The sequence below is a fragment of the Barbatula barbatula genome (genome assembly GCF_947034865.1).
Source record: "Barbatula barbatula genome assembly, chromosome: 7".
Classification (NCBI taxonomy): domain Eukaryota; kingdom Metazoa; phylum Chordata; class Actinopteri; order Cypriniformes; family Nemacheilidae; genus Barbatula; species Barbatula barbatula.
The window spans coordinates 24,159,225-24,184,416 of NC_136770.1; the positions used below are offsets into that span (position 1 = coordinate 24,159,225).

The 25,192-nt window shown below is 39.2% G+C and overlaps 1 protein-coding gene across 1 annotated transcript; it reads right to left on the reverse strand.

Moving 5' to 3' along the window:
• Positions 1–710: 710 nt before the first annotated feature.
• kcnq2b (potassium voltage-gated channel, KQT-like subfamily, member 2b) lies at positions 711–23,412 on the reverse strand (the record flags this gene model as incomplete). Its single annotated transcript, XM_079461376.1, has 16 exons — positions 22,949–23,412; positions 15,333–15,423; positions 15,119–15,245; positions 14,621–14,796; positions 12,080–12,205; positions 11,545–11,655; positions 11,040–11,135; positions 10,544–10,638; positions 9,425–9,493; positions 9,173–9,202; positions 8,156–8,379; positions 7,202–7,249; positions 5,800–5,908; positions 4,990–5,121; positions 1,522–1,645; positions 711–1,445 (listed from the first exon to the last, which is right to left on the reverse strand). The coding sequence occupies exons 1-16, from the start codon at positions 23,239–23,241 to the stop codon at positions 711–713; spliced, it is 2,586 nt and encodes an 861-aa protein (XP_079317502.1). The 5' UTR covers positions 23,242–23,412.
• Between the last annotated feature and the right edge of the window lie 1,780 nt (positions 23,413–25,192).

Below are 25,192 nucleotides of genomic sequence, written 5' to 3' on the forward strand. Positions count from 1 at the left end.
TTATATTTCGTACGAACTTCTTTACCCTTCGACGTGAGTGTAATGAAGGAATATTGTGATAGTCGTTGAGTGACCTGGCTTGAAGAAGTTACACCTTTAAAAATTCACAAGCTGTCGTGAAGTACATTCACAAGCGAACATGGACGACGTGAAACTACAGTGACGTGTCTTAAAGGAACAGTTCACCTCAAATCAAATTCTGTTGTTGTTTACTCACTCATATGTCAACATACAAATGTCAACGTCATAACTTAGTTTAGACTATAACCGTGTATTAAGCGTGACTGAATATAGATTTTTTTGGTGACAGTTTCTTTACCCACAACATGACAAACATCGACAATGTGTAAATCCTTGAGAGTCAACATGTTTGTAAAGATGAAAATGCACCACGTATGAAATGGTAAAGACGTTATTTCCTTCCTGCTCATCTATCCTGACGTCACATTCCCTCGCTCTCGTGTGTGCGGCGAGGTATGAACGGATGAATAAAGCAAGTGTTTCTCAGTTCTTGAGTCATTCCCGTCCGGACTTCAGTAGCAGACATTCTCAGACTTTGGTGGCTATCGTTTAATCCTAAAGCCGTGCTCGTGAGATTTCACGCTGCTTCTTAAACACGCATGACCACTCACATGGCTTACTAGCGTGTCCTTTGCTCCAGACACTGCTCTTGTTGGATTAAATCCTGCTTTATGACATTTCTACCAAGCTTACTTGGGACCAGACCATCCTCTGTCTCCGTAGGCACCATCGCCGGTGGCAGAATGAGGGGACGGAGCACACAGGTCAGAGTCCGTGTCCGACTCGCCCTCAGCGATGTAAGGCCTCACTTTAGCGCAGCGCGACACGCCGCTGAAGTAGGCGTTGTTGAGAAACTCTAAGTTCTCCTTGGACTGAGAGATGGAGAAGCCACTGAAGGAGCGTTCTAGTTCCTCGTGGTCCACCGAGGGGATGGACATGGACGTGTCACTCTCTGCACCGGGCTGCTGCTGGGAAAGAGCCAACGGGCGTCCGTCTTCCAGTCCACGTCCACTTCCCCGTGAATGACCTCGGGAACTGCCATTGTGCGCACCAGAGGAGCGCTCGTGGGCCGGAGGTGGCGGGATACGCACTAGAGATGGGTTGCCCACGGGTGAGGTGCCCTGGCTTCCACTTTGGCTGGGTTCCGGGAGGGTCTGTGCGTGCCAGGATGTTGACGGGGGACAGTGGTGGTTGATGCAGGTGGAGGGGGGCGGGTCGAAGTTCTTTGGGCCGGCGGAGCTGTTGGAACGGATGATTTTGGTGATGGAGCCGCTCTTCTCCATGTGGTCCAATGGGCTGTGGTATGGAGGCGCCGGGTCAGGCTCCTTAGAAGCAAAGTAAGCGTCCGTCTCAGACTGTGGAATTCCCATCCGCTGGATGTAGATGTTAACCAGGAAGTCCAGTTTTCTCTCCATAGACGTCACCTGCACGGTATGAATGTGTTCTTGTGTCATTCTTGGATTTGTTGGTGTTTGTGTGAATAACAGACAGATAACTGACCTGTTTCTCCACCTTTCCGAGTCTTCCCATCATGCTTGGGTCTTCGGGCAGTTCTGTTTCTGTGGTACCTTTAGGACGGTCTTTATCTGTTATCGGAGCGCCTCGACCGACAATCTGATCCACTCTGATAATACATTTAAACAGAGCAAACATCTAGAATACAGCTTAATACGTTTTCCAGCGCCCATACATCTAAAAACACTGTTTCAAGAGGAAAATGTGTGATTTCAGTCATACATCAAACATTGAACATATTTGATATAACTGTTGCGCTTACATGTTTATCAATGACATTGCTGGCAGTCACCTGAACAATAATAAACCAATATTAATGGAAGAGATTTATATATTGTTCATTTAAAGACGTGAATGAGGTAATTTCATTTCGTAAGCGCAAAGCAGAGAGGGATTTAAATGAAGGCATGCAGGGGGAGGGGTATGATAATGAGTGGGTGTGTCCACACACAGATATTCAGTGAGGATTGGACAGGAAGAAAGGGTCCTACCGGGCGGACATTTTTCTTTGGTCAATAATTGGCCTTTTATTTTAGAATAACGTGTCGATGCAAAACGTCGTACGCTCACTTTGACACGTTATCCAAAATTTCCAGTGATGTGCTACACTTGCAGGAGTCTGTCAGAGGCATCTATAGAAGATCTTCATTAAAACATCGAATTCGAAGATACTATTTAAAAGCATTTTGCACCAAAATTTGCACTGAAAAAGTTGTAAAATGTAAAATCAGTGCCGTGTAGAGCCGCTGGATCGAGAAAACGCCGCTAATGTAAAACAAAACAGATTAAAGACTCTTAGAATTCTGATATTCCAGCACAATCTCACAGGAACTCATAACTATTTTAAGAGGCAAATAATTCGTATGATGTGAATCGCACAAAAAAGAAAACATTGAAGCCCCACCCCTACACCCACTGGCGCAAAGAGCATAATAAAACTTATTAACCACTTCATACTAAAGTTTTGAATTGTCATGAGATTGTGTTGGATATTCTAAGTCAGCTGCTGCGCATTACTCTCGGCATGCTGTAAAAACGCCATGCAAACATGCATGTGTATAGAAACAGCAATGATTAACAAAATAAAAAAATCTCCATTTGCTGCTTATCGCTCTTAACTACCCATATTCATACAGCGGTGCAGGCAGACTAGCTTAACCAGTGTGTGTTCAGCTACATGACTAGTAATTCACCAATATGTGAAACTTACATCACTGATTTTTATTCAAATACCTCAGTTACGACAAACAAGTTTATACATTTCTGGTCTACTGCAAACAAAACATCATGAGATGCAGACCTATTTTTATGACGTGTTCCAGTAAAAATATCTTTTAGTTGACTTAGTTGCAGAGAACATGTTGAAGAATAATACCATGGATTCTACACACAAGAATAAATACTGCAGTATACTTAGTAAATTTGGGTATTTTAATTTACTATAGTATTTTTGAACTTTACTGTACTACAGTTTACTAAAGAAAACTGTCATCTAGATTGACAAAGTATAGTAATGTATACTACATATTACCATAGTAAATACTAAAGTATATTACAATATTCACCAGAGTTTAAACATTTACCGTAGTTGATACTGCAGAATACTGTCATATAGTGATGTGGTAACCATGGTTAACACTAAAGTATACTACACTATTTACTCTAGTTTATTAATTTACTGTAGTAAATCCTAAAGAATACTATCATATAGACCGGCAAAGTACAGTAATGTAGTATACAACAATTTACCATAGTAAATACTAAAGTATACTACGGTATTTACTACTTTATTCATTTACTATAGTTAATAGTACAGAATACTGTCATATGGATTGACAAAGTACAGTAATGTAGTATACAACAATTTACCATAGTGAAAACTAAAGTATACTACAGTATTTACTCAAGTTTCTTAATTTACTATTGTTAATACTACAAAATACGATCATATAGATTGAAAAAGTACAGTAATGTAGTATACAACAATTTACCAGAGTGAAAACTAAAGTATACTACAGTATTTACTCAAGTTTCTTAATTTACTATTGTTAATACTAGAGAATACGATCATTTACACTAATAAAGTATAGTAATATAGTATCCTACAATTTACTAGATTTGACTATAGTAGAAAAAACGAAGAAAAACAACTTGCCAATGTAAGAAACAAACCTAACTAAAGTTAATTTAGCTGGTTTATAAAACAATGTGAAGAAAATTTGACAAAAACACTGACTGATAAGATTGTTTGGGCAGCGTTTGTTTAATCTCACTGGTACTGTATATTCTGGACCGATCCAGTTTGTTGAAACTGATCCACTGACTTGATGCTCTACTAGTCATGTAGTCTGAAACAGAACTAGCTGTCTGTATTTGTCTCAGCAGCACATCCAGAGAGAAAGAGAGAGAGAGATAGAGCTCTATATAACGCAGGCCCGGGAGATGCAGTCTGGGGCGTCCTAACCTAGTCGAGAACTCAGGCGACTCTTTGGTTCCTTTGCTTGAATACTTCTTTTGGCGAGGGGTGCTGGGACCCGGGGGACCCAATATCATATCTAACCTGGCGAAGCAAATAGAGTAGAGGATAGCACAATGCAGAAGGACGTGACACGGACCACCAGAGCAAACACTAAGACCATGAGCACATCAGCATGACACGGAGAAACAAACAAACTAAAACACCAACACAGACACAGTTTTCAAGAGTCACAGGGATCCAATATGTACAAATATATTCCAGACATACTTCATGAAAGAAAGAGACAGGAAAAAGCCGTTTCGTGATGTATTATTCTAAAAGCCCCACACCTCGGCATGTGCTGAAAGTATGTCATCATGTTTGCAACACACGCTCAAGGAAAGCAGGAATATATTTACATATGTGTGAAATCACTTTTTTTTAATAATGATATTTCCCTAAACATGACAAATGTAAGCACCCTGAGGAAATGAATGTAGATTGTCGAGGTAAAACCATCTGCATTTGCGTGAAATGTTTCATATAGTTGAATAATATTGACTTTTGATTGCAGACTTGAAAATCTGAGCTCATCCGAAACTCAAGTGAGATACAGTTGAGAATTTGCTCCGCATTGAATCTCATTGATGTCTTGGAGAGAAAAAGAGATATTAAGAGATCACAACTGTGCTTTTTCTTTCATATGAGTGAAGCCTAAACCGTGAGCTTTTAGAGCTCAGGCGGTCCACTTTGTTTGATTATTTAAACACATACCGTATAAACACACATTATGTTGAAAATAAAGTCAGTGGGGTGGTTAGAGATCGTATGCAAGATAGTTCTGCTTTTGAAACATATGACCACCGAAACAGTGAAGGACGACCAGAAAACACACAACATGCAAAAACAATATAAGAGCGAGCCGTAAGTTTGCTGTCTGACAGCGAGTGTATGAGGAGAGATCAGATCAGAGGAGAGGAAAGATCGACTCTTGCCTGGACTGAAGGTTTTTAATCCTAGCCAGCATGTCAAGATGACCGGCAGAGTACTGCTCTATAACATCCATAACATCGTACGGCCGCAAACTCTCTTTAAACTTGCGCTTGGACACCATGAACTTCATAATGCTGCGGAGAGAAAGAATTCACAGACATTATTACAAATACAAGACAATGATAAGGAATGATCACTTTCACCCCAAAATCAGTGGACAGTGGAGATTTGATGTACTTTTTGACGTACATACGTATTTGACCATTTCTTAAAACAATCAAGTATTGTTGTTTTCCAGTTCAGTTCAAGACAGCTAAACTTATACAGTATATTTTGTATGATAAAACATTTTACGTCTTGATTTCAGTGTAACCGAACTTCATTTTGTCATGTTTTTGCTTAATACATGTATAAGCTGTTTGAAAACAACATGTTCTGGCGTTGTGCTGCCGAGTAAATGTGTATTTCTTTGCAGTGTGGACGGGGCGCATTTCTTGATTTTTGGGTGAACGTAACCTGCAAATTTTTAAAGCTCACACATGAACTGTGTCCTAAACATTGGTGTATTTTCTCTGGGTTAATATGTTGATTCAGACCTTCATAACATTACATGCATAAAAGCTCATGGATTTGAGAAATGAATGTGAGCATGTAACAAATCATTCAAGTCTGTGCAAGTTTTGTAACTTGCATTCAGAAAATACACAATTTAAGTAGAAATAATGTCATGCAGACTTGTATGTTATCTTTATTAATAATATGTAAGTCTGATGAGTATTAAAGTCTCTTCTTTTTTAGTTATGTTTGCTTACCACACGGCCCTGATGGTGACCTTGAGTCCCGGCGTTAAATCTTGAGGGACAAACTCACAATGGCAGCTTTTATTGTCATCGACGATATCTTCTCCAGGAAGACTGGCTTCTACAAAACACAACGCTTGGTTAATGATCAAAGCCCCTAAACCTCCATCCAGCTCAGCTCTGTACGACTGCCACCTCCATACGTCTATGAGATTACACTGTCAGGCTGGGTCGGATCAGACATCATGATATACAGTATAAGGTCTTCTTATGATATCTTTAAATAAACATTAAGAGTGTATTGCTTTGATCTGTGCTAACCATCTGATTTACCTGGAAGAACAAACTATTGATGACGGATGAAGAAACTCAAAAACTACTACGATAAGACGTAAACGTAGAAGGCTGTTAAACATGTCTCATGACTAACTGTACTAAACCTAAATGAAAACATGTTGTATAGCATTTGAATCTATTTAAATATTTTGCGAAAGTATACAAAAATAAAAGTAGCCAATAAAAGCTACAGTAAGGAAACATGCAAAAATATACTTGAATAAAACAGACTAATGGTTTCAAACTGAGATGGAAAACACAGCAGGTAGACAGCGTTTAAAACCATCAGCAGGTAAGATTAACTAGACAGTCTCGTCCATCCATTTCCCATCATGCCCCACGCTCCCGCACCTGTCCCGTCTTTAATGTTAAATGCAAAGTATAAATAAACTGTTATTGGTCATTATTAAAGTGTTTTAGTCTATTACTCATCGCTGGGACGTTCCATTACAAACATCTTCTAGATTTAGCCCATGTCTGTCTGAGGAAATCTTACGTACTGTGGCTTTAAATGAATAAATACACAAACAGTTCATCACTTCTTGAAATGTTTGGTTCACTGCTAAACAACAACTTACCTTACATAATAAATTGTTTAAATGCTGCAGTGTTGAAAACATTGTCACGTATAGAAATCAATACATCTATGAAATGATCTGTATATCACAAGAAATGTAAAAGAGATAACTGACGGACACATCCTTAAATAATTTAACACAATTCCCTTTTAAAACCTGCAATCTGTCACTTTATAGTAAATCTACTAAAAACACGACTTATTTCAGCCCAAATGAAAAGCTTATAATAATGATTTATAAGTTGAGCTGTCGGGTTGGAGAAAATGTCAAATTTAACTTCAACCTCGGTAATGATTGTAAGCACATAAAGAAACCTGCACTTTTATGATTGAAACTGAGATGGCGATATAGAGGCAAAAGTTACCTTTAAATATGTCAACACAATTGAGATTTCAAAAGCAATATTAAAGCACTTATAGTTAAGATGTGACTGATGTGGGTATATTGGATTTGATGTGGTACAGGTTGAATAAGTTTGCGGCCCATCTGGGTTGCCTGACCTGGGGAGCTCCTGTGTCTCAAATCTTCCTCTTGCATCTCAATGAGCACTTTACCATCAGCACCCGACAAAGAAAAAAAACGGAGAAGACAACATCAGGATCCATTTTCATTCAGAAGACCGAAGGTAGAAATCATAAACACACACACGCATATGGATTTTAAACGGCCAACTTTCCACAACATGCTTTTCAAACATAGATTCAGAAAAATGTCAAACTGATTATATGCTGAAATTGTACAGTTTTACATTCTTTGCACTTTGTGGAAAGTGTAACCGAAGCACAAACGCACAACTTTCTCGTAAAATGTGTTTGCACAAACTCAGCCGATTCAGTCTGTTATGATACGTTCAATTATATATCTTTAACCAACGTCATTTATATCATACCAACCATAAAAATAGCAAGCTTAATATTCAACACAGTTACGAAGATGTGTTTCTTCACACATACGTCTATCATCCAGCAAAACAACACGTGACTCGATACGTTACGACAGACTTCACAATAACAAATAAAACACATCCCCGGTCACAGTACAACACAACACGGATGACATGCCATACAGAACAAGAATCCTGATGTGTCCAGCTAATTCTATCTTCATTATTTTCATTTCTGTCAATCTAGTTTAAGATCTATTCATTTCTTTATCAAGCTATCATGGAAAATGTCTTTGTACAGTAAAGATGGATAGTTATGCATTGCAGCTTTAAAAATTGCTGTCAGGTGGAACCTGAAATATTTCTCCATGACTTTGTGGCTATAGTGATGATTGATAATAAACTTTCACTTTTTGTGTCTGAACCTACAAGCAAACTTTGCTAATTGTCAAATACATCTAAAAAGAGGCGTATGGACGGTTTATAACAGTCTAAAACAACAGACCCACACCGATATGTACAAATACAGAAGTGTGCGTTTGCTCGCAGGAAACAGGTTGACTTCCCTTACCTTCCGAGTTCTGGCGTGACGCCGCACCTTTAAAGCGAAAGGCTTGTCTGGTGCGACTGCGGTCACAGAAGCTGAGACTCTTGGGTAATTTAGAGGGACTGTCTTCAATGTTGTCGGCGCTGGGCGAGCGACGCGGGGTCTGCTGACCTTGAGGAGAATTCTTCCCTTTATTAGCCGAGTTTCTGGGGCTGGAGAACACGCGCTCTTTCAGACTCACTTTCTGACTGTGAAGAAAACATGAGGGTTGAGATGTTAAAGGCCGTGGATGGGTTACATGAATCTGTGTGAGTTTAAATTCATGGAATGTGAGGTACACATATTTTTATTATTTAACTCCGTTTATTATTTTGACATTTTGAAATAAAAGGTAACTTAAAACATTTATTTTATGGATAAGGAAGTGTTTTTAAAAATAGCATTGCAAAAACACTACAAATACTAAATGTACTTTTCAAATACTTCAAAATATGATTTTTTTCGAATAAAAAATGTATATGTATTATATAAATTATAAGTATACGTAATAAAAAATATAATAAAATCATCAAATTGTTTTGTCTACAAAAGCAGTTTTATTAAAAGCTGTAAACAAAGATTCTGATGTGCATTCATAAGAATTTCATACATTTTCAATCAAAACTGAAATTAAAATGTTTCCAATGAAAATGAATTGTGACAACTACAACAAACCTGTTCTGCATTATTAACCACCGTGATAATAAAAGTGTTTCCAAAATATGTCGTGCAGGAAAGCACTGAACAAAACATGCTTTGATGGTTTCAGATGAAATATGGATGAAACATTTATGTGCGTTTGGCTTCATTGAACGCTACACATCTGCTTTAAAACAAGGCCAAAATAAACAAGCGTTCATATATATAATGTGTGTCTGAACATAAATCCTCAGACTGATAAATGATGTATATCACAGCGTGACGGGGAAACACCAGCTGGACCGGTCCGGAGATTCAGCGTCATTCTCTGTGAACTATGAAGGAATATACTGTGGCACTCACCTGGGAGACGGTTCAGGTTGAGATTCTTTCCTGTATTGAACAACAAAATCATACAATTATTAACATATGAAAAATCCAGTGATGACACATTAAACCCTACAAACACAAGTCATTAGCACTTCAAGTCTTTAACTTATACTGAATTTGGGTCATTTTATACTAAATGGATGACATTTTCATTGCTTACATGATGTATGTGTTTAAAATGACTTGAAAAGGAATGAATCAATGAGATTCAATAAGAAATGTTACCTGAAGGAAAGTCCAGATTTGCTCTTCAGGTTTCTCAGCAGGTCCAGCTGGTTCAGAGGAGGAATGAGTCTACAGAAGATCACAGAAAGTGTTGAAAGTACTGGCTGATGATGAATATGTACATTTAGAAACACCCCAGAAAGAAGAATCCACAAGAAAGATAAGTGTGCGATTAATAAATCTAACACCGACTGAGAGAGAGAGAGAAATGTATGTTTTGTCTTGTAACTTTTCAGACATTTATGGTCAATTACTTTTAACAATGTTTTGACACTTAAGTGCTGTGTTTACACTTGTACACAGTAAAATCACCAGTGTTAAAAAATACCAAATTAACACTCACAGTGTATATATGTATATAATTATATATACACTGCAAGTGTTAATTTGGTATTTTTTAACACTGGCAATTTTGCTGTGGAGGTCTCTTGAATGTTTTGATCCTGACCATTAGAAACACACAGTGATGGCCAAAATCACATCTTTAATCTTAATAAATATAATCATATTATTAAATATACTTTGAAAATGTTATTTATGTCCTTTAAATGTAAACCAAAGCTCAACTTTGTGAAAAAGCTTATGCGCAAAGTTTATTGAGACAATGCCCAGAACAATCAATACAATATTAAAACTCGAGAGGATCAACAAATAATTATGACGGATACAAGTTTGCTCGATGTTTGCTTTGTTTCTTGTAAAACATTTGCTTTTATGTTCATTTTAGAATAAATCCTATATTCCCCCGCTATGCCATATTGAAAATACCTTTTCAAGTTGAGTGTTTTGTCCAATTTGTGACAAATTCCTCATATTTTATGATTTAATTGAATCTCAGAGGGAACTGAAAGCAAATATTCTACAAACTGATTTATAACGCAAACACAGCTGCAACATGAATGACCTGCTGCTCAAACATGTGATATCAAACTGTGACGTGTGTGTAAAATATGACGAATCGATGCTGGAATGAACGGACAGAAGTTTTGACCTTGACAGCGTGAACAAAGAAACAGTCTGAAAGGTCAGAGAGAGTGGATCGATGCCGAGATCTCATCTGACACTCGGGAGGAATACAGCTCGAGGGAGGCGGGGGAGATGGATTAAAGGCATATATACCTGTACATGGGTACTGATACGGTTCTCTCGTAATAATCCCACGTCGAGTAGAGATCTGTGCGATTCAGGTTTGTCGCATAAAACCTCCAGGCAGCCTAAATAGATCACATGACACAATATGATGATGTGTAAGGAATAATGTACAAGCAGCCGGTTGTTATGGCAGAAATAAGCCCTGACATTGTGATCGTCTTGTGTCACACTGAAGAGGTTTATTTGTGATAACAACCGGCTGCTTGTACATTATCCCGCTTATTACACGGCTACTTGCCACATGAGAAAAAAACTGGACATTAAATGTGAATTTGAAATATTTTATTAGCTTATTTGGGCATTTGGTTTCAGTGTGGTTTGGTTAGCAACGTTCTTTAAAATATCTTGAACGGTTCTGTACCTTTAAGTTTTTTCAGAACACCCAGTTTCGTGATTTGTCTCTGTTATTTTGGAACTGGCGCAGGTGATTGTAACTAGGACGATGAGAAGAAACCCATCTTACCTGAATGAGGCCAGCGGCCGGATTTCGGCGTTTCTCGAAATGTTTCTGCCGATGCTGTTCCTGAACTTTCAATGCAAAGCCAGAACCCAAGATTCCCTGCGGACGGTGAAAAACGATGATGATTGGACCTCAGATCACCGTGTCATTCATCATTTGATGTATTTTTCTATAATGATTTTTTTGCCGCTGGGTCCACTAAAACTGCCCGTCCATCTTAAACAGCCTCGATCTGTTCCGATCAGACTGAAAGCATATTATTCACTATACATAGTTCTTCCGGTGTTTGTTAATAAAAACAGTATTTACCTTCAGTATTTTAGTGTGTTAATGTGCATCACCAGCACAGCACAACATGAAATCAATCTTTTATGACTATAAAGGAAAAACACATCAGGCAGCTGACTCATAATAAACTTCATGCGTCTACGTCAGATTTCCAAGAAATAATTGATTATTTCTGTTTGACATTATTTGTTCATTTCCCCTCGGATCCCCGGAGACTCACAGCGGGCAGAGCGAAAAAGGACACGCCGATCAGGGTGAAGGTCGCCGCGAGAAGCCGTCCGTTCCAGGTTATGGGATATTTATCGCCGTAGCCGATAGTGGTCAGTGTGATCTGAGGGACGTTAATGAAAACTGTCAGTTACCCATGAAACCATTTAAGCCACTCATTACACGGGTCTGTTCTCACACCGGAATCCAATTCATCTGATTGGTTAAAATACATTAAGAGTGACCGGCTGATGAGGTTGAACCCTTTTCTGGAAGAGGTCCAACTACAGACCGGAAAACCTGAACTCATGAGCCGAAACATAAAACCAGAAAGTGAAAACCTACATAAAGCGAATAAAATATCAAGATAACAAATGGTGTTTTTTCGTCAGTCTATAAACGTCGATATATTTGAAAACCCTCTGAATGTAATGGTACTCCGGTGTTACAGCTCATGGAATAGTATTGATCCAGACTACATTACAAGAGATCTGCGGACGCAGTACATTGTGTCGAAGTGTATTTGTTAATGGTGTAAAAGAACTCACCAGACCCCACCACAGAGCATCAGCGTATGTTTCAAACATCACATTGTCTTCTTTCTCAGCGAGATACACCAGGAATGACGCCAGGATCAGACACAGAAAACCAATGTACCAGGCAGTGATGAGTTCCTGTCACGGACACGTACAGTAAACATGACTTCATCGTTTATGTGAACACACTTGACATCTTTTTATACATTTTATTTAGTTTTGTACTATTGTTGTACAAGGATAAAATAGCACAAGATATATCCAGACTTGAACCCAGTTGGGTGGTTGCCAGGGTGTTGCTAAGCAGTTGCTAAAGCGTAACAAATCAGACGTCTTTAGATTGGTCGGATCTATGGTACACCAACATATTTTTAAATAATGATGGGGAAAACACTCGTTTTTATTTTCAATCAAAATATCCAAACATATCAAAACCATTATAAGTAAACGTGAGTTTTGTATTTTTCTTACCACATGACAGATTTTCAACATAAACTGACTTCATTCGTATATTTTATTTCAAGCAACAAACCGAAATATCTCAGGTCACTGTCCCCAAAGATAGATATCTGTGAGAAAAATAAGACAAATATCTATCGTAGTAAGGTACATTTTCTTAAGAAGCAAGACCACTGCAAATTCCGTTTCATCATCAAGTGTCTCACAAAACGAATTTCTCCAGCCCTTTTAAAAATGAACCATGGCTTAATTTTTTTCGATTAATTTTTTTTTCAATAAAACCAAAATAAACAATATAGGGAAATCATAGCACATTGCAGACATAGTAAAACGTTTTGCCAAATGAGAACAAAAACGATGTCACGCAAGCTTGCACGCCTTGGCAACAACATGACAAAAAGCCTGTTAGTACTTATAATGACTCTTTATAAGGTTAGCCAGGCCATTGCCTTGGTTCTGAGATGATGACATCAGGGTCAAGTTAGTATCCGTTCCTCATTTGTTTGAGGTTAAATCATTCACATTTCTTAACAGACTCCCTAAGGACACTGAGAAAGGGCACACGAGCTTAAACACGGCCCGGACGCAACGCCACTGCAACCAAAAGAACACAAAACAGCATCTTATTGAGCCTTAAAACAACAAAGAGGAAATGTGCTTAAACGTGTCCAAACACGTCAAAGGTAGTGACTATTTCACACATATAAACTACTAAGTGGTCGGCCAGATGGTCAGTGAATAAACAGTATGTGGTCCATAGATGTGTAGTTTAGGTTAGGTTGACATCATGGGTATGTTGTTATGGCCTTCATGTTCGTGCCAAGCTGATGCACTTGTTCCTCGAGACAAGTGAAATGAAAGGTTGAGATGGAGAATCCCAAGGACACCCGGTTTGCCCGGGATGCTGAATAGGCAGCAGTTATGCCAACCATCTCAGCAGGACATCTGGAGCGGTTCCGAAATTCAAGATGTTTTGCTAACGTTCACATTAATTTATGAAAAGTTTTTAAGACATTTAGCAACGTCATCTCATGTTTATAAAACATTCTTTGAACGTTATAGCAACAACGTTTTTATAATGTTAAGAGAGCGTTAGCTCTCATTTTGTGTGGACCAATGACTAAACAAAAGGAATTACCTCCGGGTGCCCTGTGTGGTGTAAAACACCTCTGCTTTCTTGGGAAACCAAAAAAACGTAGGTGCTTTGTTTGGTACAGAATATTAAATCATCTGCCCTTTATCTACCCAACAACAAGAACACACCTAACCTATATTTCTCTCTGGTTAATTATTTATGAAATGTTTTTATAGTTCAGCATGCTTACCGCAAATGTGCAATTTCTATTGCGTGTCTGTTTTTCAGATGGAATACGTTTTTGTTTTTAGAAAACAAATAATTCCCTGCGCGTTGTGAAAGAGGAACCACGATGGAGATGGAGCAGCGCAGCTAAAAATAGACTCGCACGGCAATGCAGGAGATACACGCAACTCTTTCTGCCAACTCATCATTAACCGAGATGTGTCGAGGCCCGGCGACCACCCGACACGTAAACCACCATCCAAATAATGCAGTGAAATATTTGTGCTTTCTCCTAATGAGAATAAAAGTAGAAACTTCTCATCTGCGTGAGAAAACGAGTCAGAAATGTGTCTGTCAGAGTTTCAGAAGAGACGTCAACAATGAACTGAACTGAGCTCAGTCTGCAATCAAAAGTCAAATAAATTAATAATGTTGGAAATCACCGTCAAAACTAAAACGTCTAAATCCATCGCAATACTAAAAAGAACAAAAATGTATTTTTAACAAAAACATATTATATACATTGTATTGCGCACTCATAGATCCATTCATTATTTATTGTGCCATACATATAAAACTAATATAAATTAGTTTGCACTGTATGTATTAATCACATTTCCCATCAAATTGACCCAAATCCAGATTATTTCACCCCAACATTCTACATTCATTTAAACCTCCGTATCTTTATGAATTATTTCCCCTTTTAGGAGAGACATCAACGAGTAAAGTTGATAGTTTTGGAAAGGATCACTGCAATCTTTTTGGAATGGCCATCGCATTTTCTTAGTTACCTTGCTGTGAGCATAGACCACAGACCCCAAGAGTTTCCATGTTCCTCCACGCCGATCCATGCGGATCATCCGGAGAATCTGGAGGAACCGGAGGCTCCTGATGGCGGAGGTGGCAAACACATTCCCTTGCGTTCCAGCTGCCAACACTGAGATGGACGCGATCAGCACCATGATGTCTGCAAAAACATTTGGCAGATGCTTTTAAATTCAACGCATACCTTGTTTCCCCATGTTCCCTGTGAACCAAACATCATACAAAGATTTTTAAACTAATGCTGAGATCAAGCTGAAAGCATTTTAACGAATAGTTTAAACAGATAGCACCCAAAATGAGAATTCTTTTCAATCCTAAATGAGTTTCTTTCTTCTGCAGAACTCAAAAGAAGATATTTTGAAGAATGTTGGTAACCAAACGACACTGAGACATTTCTGAAAATATCTTCTTTTGTGTTCCACTGAAGAATTAAAAAGCGAAAATATTTCTTCAGACGTGCTCACCGATAACACAGAAAGGTTTCCGAGCGAATTTGAGTCTCCCTCTCCATCCTCTGTATCGACAGCAACATCCCGCAGACCAGATCCTCACGATGTATTCCACTCCAAAAACCACAATGGTTACGATTTCCTACATGGACACACACGTCACGATAGCTTAAGTCCGCACGTAAAACCGTGTTAAATCAATCTTAACGGCTACGGTAAGATCATGTACCAGTATGTAGAGGGCATCTTCAGAACTCTTCTCATATTCTCTGATGGTGGAGAAGACAGACAGGACCAGACACGAGAAGACCAGCAGAAACCTGTAAGAATGAGAGAGAAACATTACAGACAGTATTCTCATAATGAAAAATGTGAATAATGGATCTATAATGGTCTCTGAGGGTCCCTGCTGGTACCTCGTTGGGTTCTATATGGGACATGTTATTTAGAAGACCACCACCGTTCAATCCTACTGAAATAAAACCCAAAACACAGTTCACAAAGGATGATGTAATGGTTTTAATGGTAAACAGCTGATGGTTCATACAGGTTTAATGGAAACTGTTGGGTTTATATTGTTTCTTCCAGCACATAGTTTGATATGAACCAAAAAATGACTTTTATTATCTGATGCTTAAACATAAAAACTTAAAACTGCTTCTTGATCTGTAACGAGATATTTATTGAACAGGAGCAGAAAGTTATTCTCTCTCTCTCTCTCTCTCTCTCTCTGTCTCTCTCAAAATCTGCTGGGGTTTCTCAATGAGTGACATAGCTTTGTTTCATTTATGTTATAATTTGGTTGTTTGGAGTTGTATTTTGTCAGGACTGAAACATCAGGAATGAAGCTCTGGACCAGCTGACAGAGAGGATTCATTTCTTTGCTCATCTCTTGGTGTTTCTCTCTCTCTCTCTCTAAATCTGCTGGGGTTTCTCAACAAACTCAATAAGAATCATCAGGATGTGCTGAGCTGGCCGATAACTTAAAGACATATGAGCATCGGCTGGTCTCTGTCTACAGCTCTCACACACACATGTATTACACACACACATCACATACACTCGCACCCTCAAACATTCTGGTCAGCAGATTCTGCTAACAAACATCAAGAGGGAACAAGAGCTTTCAGTGTTCTCCGCTTAATGAGGATGAATCACTTAGAGAATAGATCAAAGAACAAACACAAGGCGGCTAATTCGTATGAATGCATACGTAGTGAAACGTACCAAAAAACTTACGATTAATTTAAAGAAGCCCCATCCCTAATTTCACCACTAAAATGTATGAATGAGATCGTACGAATTCACACAAATCCTGAAATAGTTAAGTATTGTGTTGGAAACACAAATTCATATAAATTAGCCACCATCAAACAAAATAAAATGACAAGAGATGTTTTAGTTTGCATCTGTGAAAACCGCCATTTCAAGATTTCATGTACTTGCTTGGCAAAGCTCTCTTTACAGAATACAGTGTCCAATATCTGTTTCCTCTTTGGCCCTGCAGACAGAACCTCAGTCCAGTGGATTGGGTGACAGAACTGCGTCTCTACTTATAGATTATTGAACAAAAAAACCCACATCGATGGAGAAAACAGCAAAACGTCTCTCAGCGCGAGGGGACAGAAATCTGTCCAGCTTTGGGCTGTAAGCCATTTTTCTGTGGACGGGGACAAAGCCGTATTACACCACACTGAGTTTCATGTGAACATAGACATGAGATTGAATGAAGAGCAAATGGTTAAAATTTCATCCGTGTGAAATGTGTCTGTCATTAGAGTTTGAGAAGAGAGAACAATTACACTCTCATTTAATTCTCTCATTAAGAAATTAAGAAAAAAACATTCGAGACCAACTTGATACTCTAATGAAACAACTAAAAACCTCATCGAGTCTCCCAGAGCCGATGCTCCCTAAACGCAGACTAGGCAGGTTGCGTAAGGCCTCTTCACCACCAGGGGGCCCCCTTGAGTCCAGAATCAAAAACACTAAAATGTAAACAAGGCGCTATTTTTATAAATTCCGGATTAATACTTAATATTAATCTTTAATTGATTTAATTACTTTGACATACGCTGTCTCGGACATCGTGATGATGTATGTTTACATATGGCCATGCCTATAAAATAGAGCTATCCGTCTGTAAAAGAAATAGGCGGCATGTTTTTTTTTACTATTTCAAAGTCTTATTTAGTTTTGCCAAAATGTGCATTCACTGGAATAAAGTTGGTTTGACTTTGGACATCTATCGCTTTATTGCTCCCTGAACTTTCTCAAAGTCTTTTAATATAAATGTCTCCAAAGTTACATAGGCTACACATTACTATACAGGTTTCTAACTTCAACTGCATTTAAAGGGAATGACTTACAGTCACTGTACAGTGTTCATGTGGGTGTCCGCTATAATGCACACCACTGAAATCCACCCCCTGTGGTAATACGTCATTTATGTGTCGTCACATTTAGAGAATTATGGATGTGTTTTCGTATGCTTAGCTTTCTTGAGTCAACTATATTTATCATGTTTTGATGTAAATCCCTCATTTGGTTATTAAAAACACACCGCATTTGCATGTTAACATTTTATTTTTGACAGATAGATGGTTCCAGAGCCACGCTTCACATTAGTTATGGAATTATTTACAAAGTTTCATTTCTTTGATCTAAATCTAACTATGACAAGGGCCTCCAGACGTCTAGGATCGGCTCTGAAGTCTGTAAAAGAGAAACCTGTGAGCAATGACATATTCCTGGAGACATTTGTGAGATTTCCGGCACTTTTTCTTAGGACCCAGGTGAGACCGCACTCTATTTAATCCCGTCGATGTAATGATGATGAAATAATTGCGATATTAAACACATCTCTGATCATTTGCTTTGCAGAAACGACAACGAGCTATTTCCAACATACCTGATGTTCTCTCCATCTGACACGCACACGCAGAGTATATATCATACACAAAATATATCATACATTTCTATATTTTATAAAATGCTAGAAAACTGTGCTCCCCCTGGATCCACCTTGTGGCCTCCCTAGGGGACTGGTTCAGTTTGAGGACAACTGCTCTATACAGCACGACAGGACGTCCAGCTCTTTCCAAACTCACCAAAGAGCTCATTGAGATCTCCAGCCAACAGTGATTGACGCGTATCCATAATAAACAACTGTGATCTACTTCAATCGCCCATTCTGGCTCTAATATTGCACATAAGATGTGATGCAGCAGATGAAGATTTCAGAAACAGGCAGCATCAGTAAATCATTCTGGTGCCTCAAGGCAAGAGAGAACTCTCAACGCTTTTAACAAAAACAAGAGCGCTTTGAACAATGAATGACATCACTGGTGCACCCTCGCCCACAAACACGAATCCCTCATACACTGCTCTTTATAAATGACATGAAGTGCATGTGTGTGTGGTGCATTGATTAAAAACACACTAATAGATGATGACAGCTCTCATTTCAAGAGTCATTTCTGAAGTGTGAAGGTTGTTAGGTGACAACACATGAACTGTCTCTCTCACACACACACACACGCGCGCACACACAAAGTGAAGAGGTGTGTAGTCTGCAGGGCTATAAAACAGACGCTGAAGGGCCTGGAGGTCCTGTGGGTTTTTAGGTTGACCGAGCTGTCAGAACTCTTTTCCTTGGGTCACTGCTGTAAAAAGGGAGAGAGAGTGAGAGAGAGAGAGAGAGATGGATGGACACCGGCAAAAAGAACAGTTGCTGAGTACATATGCTGCCAGCTACACACCGCTCACTTCATATACTTCATATCCAGCTAAACTAACATAAACCTGCTCACACCAGCACGGAAACGTTTGAAAGTCAAGACTAACATGTAAACAACCAGTGTTACGGAAGTCGTGCCACTCGACGGCCACTCGATGAGCTCGATGAGCAACTACTTGCATCATAGAAAGTCCACGGTGCGATCGACTTGAACGGTATAAGGCCGATATTCCTAAAATCGCTAGCAAAAATCACAAATTTCCATTAAATAAATAAACATGTCATGTACTGCATAGTAACTTTGGTTCCCTTTCTGTCGGTTTCTCGACGTTGTGTCCCTCATGCCACATCTGTCGGTTCGACGGTTTATGTTTTTAACTGTAGCAAAACCATGGTTTATTTTTGTAAGGCTTGCGCACAGGCTTCTTTAGCTAGAGCGGCCATATTGAGTGGTGCATTCACGTAACGGCAGCACCGCATGTTGTTAATATTAAAATGTTTGGCTATACTCACTACACCCAATATAAACTTTTCTAAAGAAACACCCTAAAAAGACACATCTAACCACAGACATATTTAACTCAATCATTATCAAATCCTTATCAAAATGACAAGAGCAAGCGACACAGATTTACAAAGAGACACAGAGGAGATTATAACCATACATGATCAGGTTTGACAGAGAACCGATAATAAGCAAAATAACATTCTTTGCAAGAAGACTATTAAAACAAAGGCAATATGTTCATTTAATAAAACGTACTATGTAGGTCTACAATTTTTTTACTTTAACATTTCTTTTTTTGTAAAAATTTAGCAAGTTCTATTCAATTCAAACTTTTTTTATTGAGGCAAAATAACTTAAATCTAAAGAAAAATCTTGTTTAATTATTGTTGAGCAAAAGTAAAAATCCAGAGCTTGCATCTAAACTTTCTAGAATAACAACAAACTAGCATTCTAAGTTATTACATTGAAAACCTATTAAGTATTTCAGTTATTTACTCGGTATAATGTTTGTAAGATTAATATCTTTTAGTAACAATCCTCACGGTCTTATCATGCACCTATTTATCTTGCTCTTTATCTTTTGAAAGAAAGAAAAGTCTCTGGGATGCTCTCCCAGGGCCATGATCCCGAACAGCTTCATCTCAGAGTTCTGCTTTACACCGGCTGAATCTGCTTCTCTCTGGTCTGAGAGAACATCCAGAGCTTTTGTCATGCTGAGAACATCCATAAACATTTGACTCCGTCTCACTTCATCTGCTGCATTGACGGAGAAAACACTGGTGACATTAATGAGCCAATCAGAAATAAATACATTGCATGAAATGAATAGTCAATGCATATAAACAGTGCATAAACCTGTCACTTCACATCAGCCAAACAATAAAAAGATTTGCTGTAATCCTTCAGAAACACTGGAGCTGATATACATTAACATTTACACTTATGCATTCGGCAGACGCTTTTATCCGAAGTGACTTACATTGAATTATACTATACACTTGTTTCTGAGTATGTGCAATCCCTGGGATGGAACCCATGACCTTGGCATTGCGAGCGTCACGCTCTAACCACTGAGCCACAGGAAAGCTTTTAGTTCACTGATTTACAAACAGAAAAAAAACCCTCAGCTCACAGGAGACGTGCATCTTTAGGGCGTTTTCAGCAGCTTTCATGTCACAAACACACGGAGGTTGAATACTGTGTTGCAGGGCAGATGGCCACATCTCTCTCACACTGATATCACACTGCTCTCTTCACAGCGGACCTAACCGCTAGTGCCTGATTCACACCTGAGCTGAGAGGTCACACACACCTGATAATGATGGGTATTCATCGAGAAGAGTTCTGATACAGACCGCAGCACGCTAAAGACAACAAACACACGTGTCTCACAACACAACCTCACGAGATGAGGGACATAAATGCAGTATATACAGATTTCAAGAGAGAGATGACACGCGAGCACAAACTCACATGTTCATGCTCATGTTAATGCTCCGATGTGCTTTTTCAGAGCTCACAAGATTTGATGGAGTTCAGATGTGTTTAAGTGTCGACTTAGTCTCAGATGTTTCTCTTAAAATAGCTTCAGGAGACATACAAAGATAAACAAGTGAGAGTTGTTGAAACACACAAAGTGTCTGGGGGTGTAAAATGAATGTTGATTGTAAAGGTCAAATAATCTGTATTTGAGTCAATTTGATGAGAATTTCACATTGAGATATTCAATAACATCGCTTTTGATTGCACAAATCAGAGCTCAGTTTGACATATTGTTGACGTCTCTTCTCAAACTCTGTTTGGGAGATTTCTTTGAGACGCAGATAAGACTGAATCACATATTAAATTTACATTTAGATTTCTTATCAACAGTGTTAAGGTGACAAGCACACAAGTCATTTGGTGAACATCATCTCCTCACAATAAAACATTGTGTCTGCACTTTATTTATATAACTCTGCTTTCTGAACGCTTGAATGAGCGGCTTTTGCTGAGCGTGTGTTACTCTGCAGTTTTCTGCCAATGTTATAAAACCAGAGACGTCTGTAAAGACACATCTGCAGTGAAACCAGCTGCCGTTTAACTCCAAATGTCTATGTAGGGCTTCTAACATTTTAACATCCAAAGCTCAGGTCTATTTTATTTGTAAAGCGTTTTGCGTTACGTTTCCGTTTCGTTCCAATGTATCAACACCACCTCTGACTACGAGACCAATGTATCAAAATGACTACAGTCTACATATATATATATATACACAAATACAAATGATAATATGACCAGATGTCCATATACTGTTTATGACAATACAGACGAACCAGTTAATTGTTAAAATAACAAAAAATGACAACATAGAGTCATTAGAAGAAATAGGAACGAGTCTATGCGTGGACTAAGGAGTTACCAACATGAAACCGAAATGATCATCTTCTAGCTGGAATATCAAAGAGATTTAAAAAATGGCCACACAAGACACATTCAAATTGTGTACGTGCTATAGCATCAGATTAACTACCAAAGCAAGTTTCATCTGCAAACAAATGCTAGACGTTTGTAGATTTAACAATGACTTCGGCTGGTGTTGGTGTGATATTTGGTGGATGTATGAAGCAGCTTTACACAGGTGCCCTATAGCAATCATCCACAGTCTATAGTGTCACGATACTTAGTTAGCTTTTAAGTGAATGACACTTGCTTTGAAACTTGTTAGCAAATGTATTTGACGTGTAATCGCTCATTTATTGGAGCTGCCAGACGTTGAGTTTTCATTCATGTGTTTGTGGAGCTGTCCACACACTGCGGTGCTGAAACGGCCACATTCCCTCTCAGTCTCTGACAGTCTACGGCCAAACCATGATGTTTAAAAACACACTCTTCACTCCAAAACCACTGGCACCAAGCATATTGCAACACATCCTTTAAACCTGACTATGCGATGACTGCACTTTAATAAAATCAACGACAAACCCCAAACGGTTGGTTACGCATTTACGCGCATATTCTCTCGGGAGCTTTCCGTGTCAACACCACGGTACACACGGTAATCACCGAGTACCGTGATACATAACTGTGTAATGGAGAAACCAACGGTATATTTATGTGTGTACAACAATGAAGGAGTCGCTGTACCAGATCAGAATATTGGGCTACTCCAGAGCGCGATAGCATGATTAACAACATTCCCGAGTCACATGGGCAGACAGGATTTTCGTAAATAATTAAGCAGCTTCTCCTAACACTACCCAAGACGTTCATTTCCCTTTGAACTTTCACTTTAACAAGCCAACGTCTTTCTTAAGCCAATATCAACACTTGCTGGTGGCAAACGGAACGTTATATTCTAGACTGAGATGTGAATAAGAATCAAACCTTCAATTCAACACAAAGATCAAGTCCAGGATAACACAGGTAAGATTCATATAATTTCCCTTAAGGAAGATGTTTAACAAACCAAACGAGCAGAAGATAAACTCATCTATTGCTGAAAGCCTGGAAACATCTCCAGAAATAAATGGAAGTGCCCGAGGCGCGCACGTCTCCTGTCTTTGTTTTGGTGAGCACATATGAACACACACGCGAAGTCAGTGATGCAGCTACTTACACGTAAGCGTGATAGATGAACGCCCATCCCCGCGGTCTCTCCAGCACATTGTAAAGGAAATTCTGCAGGCGTCGGTAGAAAGCGTTGCGTTTCGGCGGCCTCTTGCCCGAGATGCTGGAGCGCTGCTTGCTCAAGATGCTGCCGCGCTTCGTCGCCTCGGCTCCCGCGATGAGCAGCGCGCCGTCTCGATTCGACTCCGTCGCGCCCGCCTCCAGCCCCACGAAGCCAACCTTCAGCTTCTTCTCGGCTTGCGGGCCGGGATACACCCCGCAGTTGCGGGATTTCTGCACCATGCTGGAGGTTCTGCCGTCATGGAGATGCGCGGGAACGGGTGCTGATGCTGGGGGTTCTTCGCCCTACGCCAGGTACGAGCATCTCTGATCTGGGCGTGAGAGGCGCGCGGCGTGCGCTAAGGGCGGAGGAAGCAATAGCGATGCGAAGACTACAATCTGCAATCTCTCTCTGTCTCTCTCTCTCTCTCTGTCTCTCTCTCTCTCTCTCTCTCTCTCTCTGTCTCTCTCTCTCCCTTCCGCTCTCTCTCACATTCTCCTCCCTACAAACCAACCTCTCTCTCTCTTCAGAAATTAACTATGGTAACTATGCAGTTATTAGTTATATAAAATATTTTTTTAGTTAAACCATGGTTTAACCATGATAATAAAAGGTAATCAATCCGCCATAAACATGGTTACTGCACTTTTACTATCGTAAAACCAGAATGTTCACAGGTCTCTCTGTCCATCTATCACTCTGCATCAGCACCTCCCATCAGCATTCTATTTTCTGGTTGCTAGGGTGTTGCTATGGCTGCATAGATCTGTTTGGATACGACATAGCAATTTTAAAAAAGCACATCAAAAGTGTCATAAATGCTGGTGATACAAACTCAAAAAGTAAATCGGGAAATGACAAAGGTAATGTTCGCCTCGGTTCTACTAAAAATATTGATGAAGATTATGGTCATCTGAGACATCTTACTCCATCACTTGTGAATTACACTATTTAGCAAACCACAAATAACAAAATGTCAGGAGCAGAACGTGAGAGGATAGAAAGCAACGGATCCTGCAGACCTCGTCCAGCGTTCCTTCCTGAACTGCTGAGTGCTTGTCACAGCGAAGCTTCTTGTGTTTGTTTCGAGACAACATCAGCATCTTCTGGGACGCAACGCGAGCCGCTTCAGATCCTGCCAAATCAAATCATGAGCAATCTCAGATTTATTCAACAAACCTGCCAAACAGACAACGAGTAGAGAAACTCAGGAAACTATAAAGATCTCCGTAGATGCTCATTTCAATCCTTAAACAGCTTTCAAGAGTCAAATCTCAACATCTGTCTGAATGGATTATTGCTAGAAATTCCATCTCAAAACCTGATTTAAAACATAACAACAACTTAATATTGTGTATTTAATTATTCATAATCATTATTTATTAGTAGTAGTATTATAAACATTATTATTCGTATCGTATTGATTATTATTTATTAAATTATTTATTATAGCATTATGGCAGTATTATTATTATTGAACTACCCAAAAAGTATCAGCATTAAAAACAAATTGTTTAGTACAGAAGAAACACGTGTTTCACATGGTGCTATGTTGAACATTGTTCTTAAACTGTTTTACACGCATGTGTAGCTGGAGGTGAGAGATGCAGAACAATACGCGAGGTCTGACATCAGACGGATCAATTATTGATCAAGGTCTGAGCTCTCACGGTCCTGTGGGAATCAATCGGTCAGCAGCACTTGGGCTTATTTCTGCACCTCCGCCTGACAACTCAACTCTTCCCATGGGAGAAAGCCTACAAATGATTAGCAATTTAACACCAAAGCTCCTATAAATAAGCATTTACTTTCTGAAGGTACAGGAGTTCTGATGAGATGGAGAAAGTGTCCATTGCAAATTCACAAACCGATGATATTTTTCCCAGACCCGAGGAGATATTAAGGAATAAATGGAACGCTGTTTTTCATCTCTTCTTGCTTGAGTTTCCATGACAACAAATCTGCTAACAATAAGCCCATTGAGGTTGTGCGTGAATGCTTGGGTGTTTAACGTCATTGACCGTACAGCACAGACGGGTCCAACCGTTTATCTTACGGTGAGCCGGTCATCAAAAAACACCATATAGCTGCACTTAAACAATCTCAAGGACTTGTTTTGAAGTGAATTAGAGAGATAAACAGAGAAAAGATGTCAAGAGTCTCAGAAAATGACTCTTTTGAGCAGGATGTCCT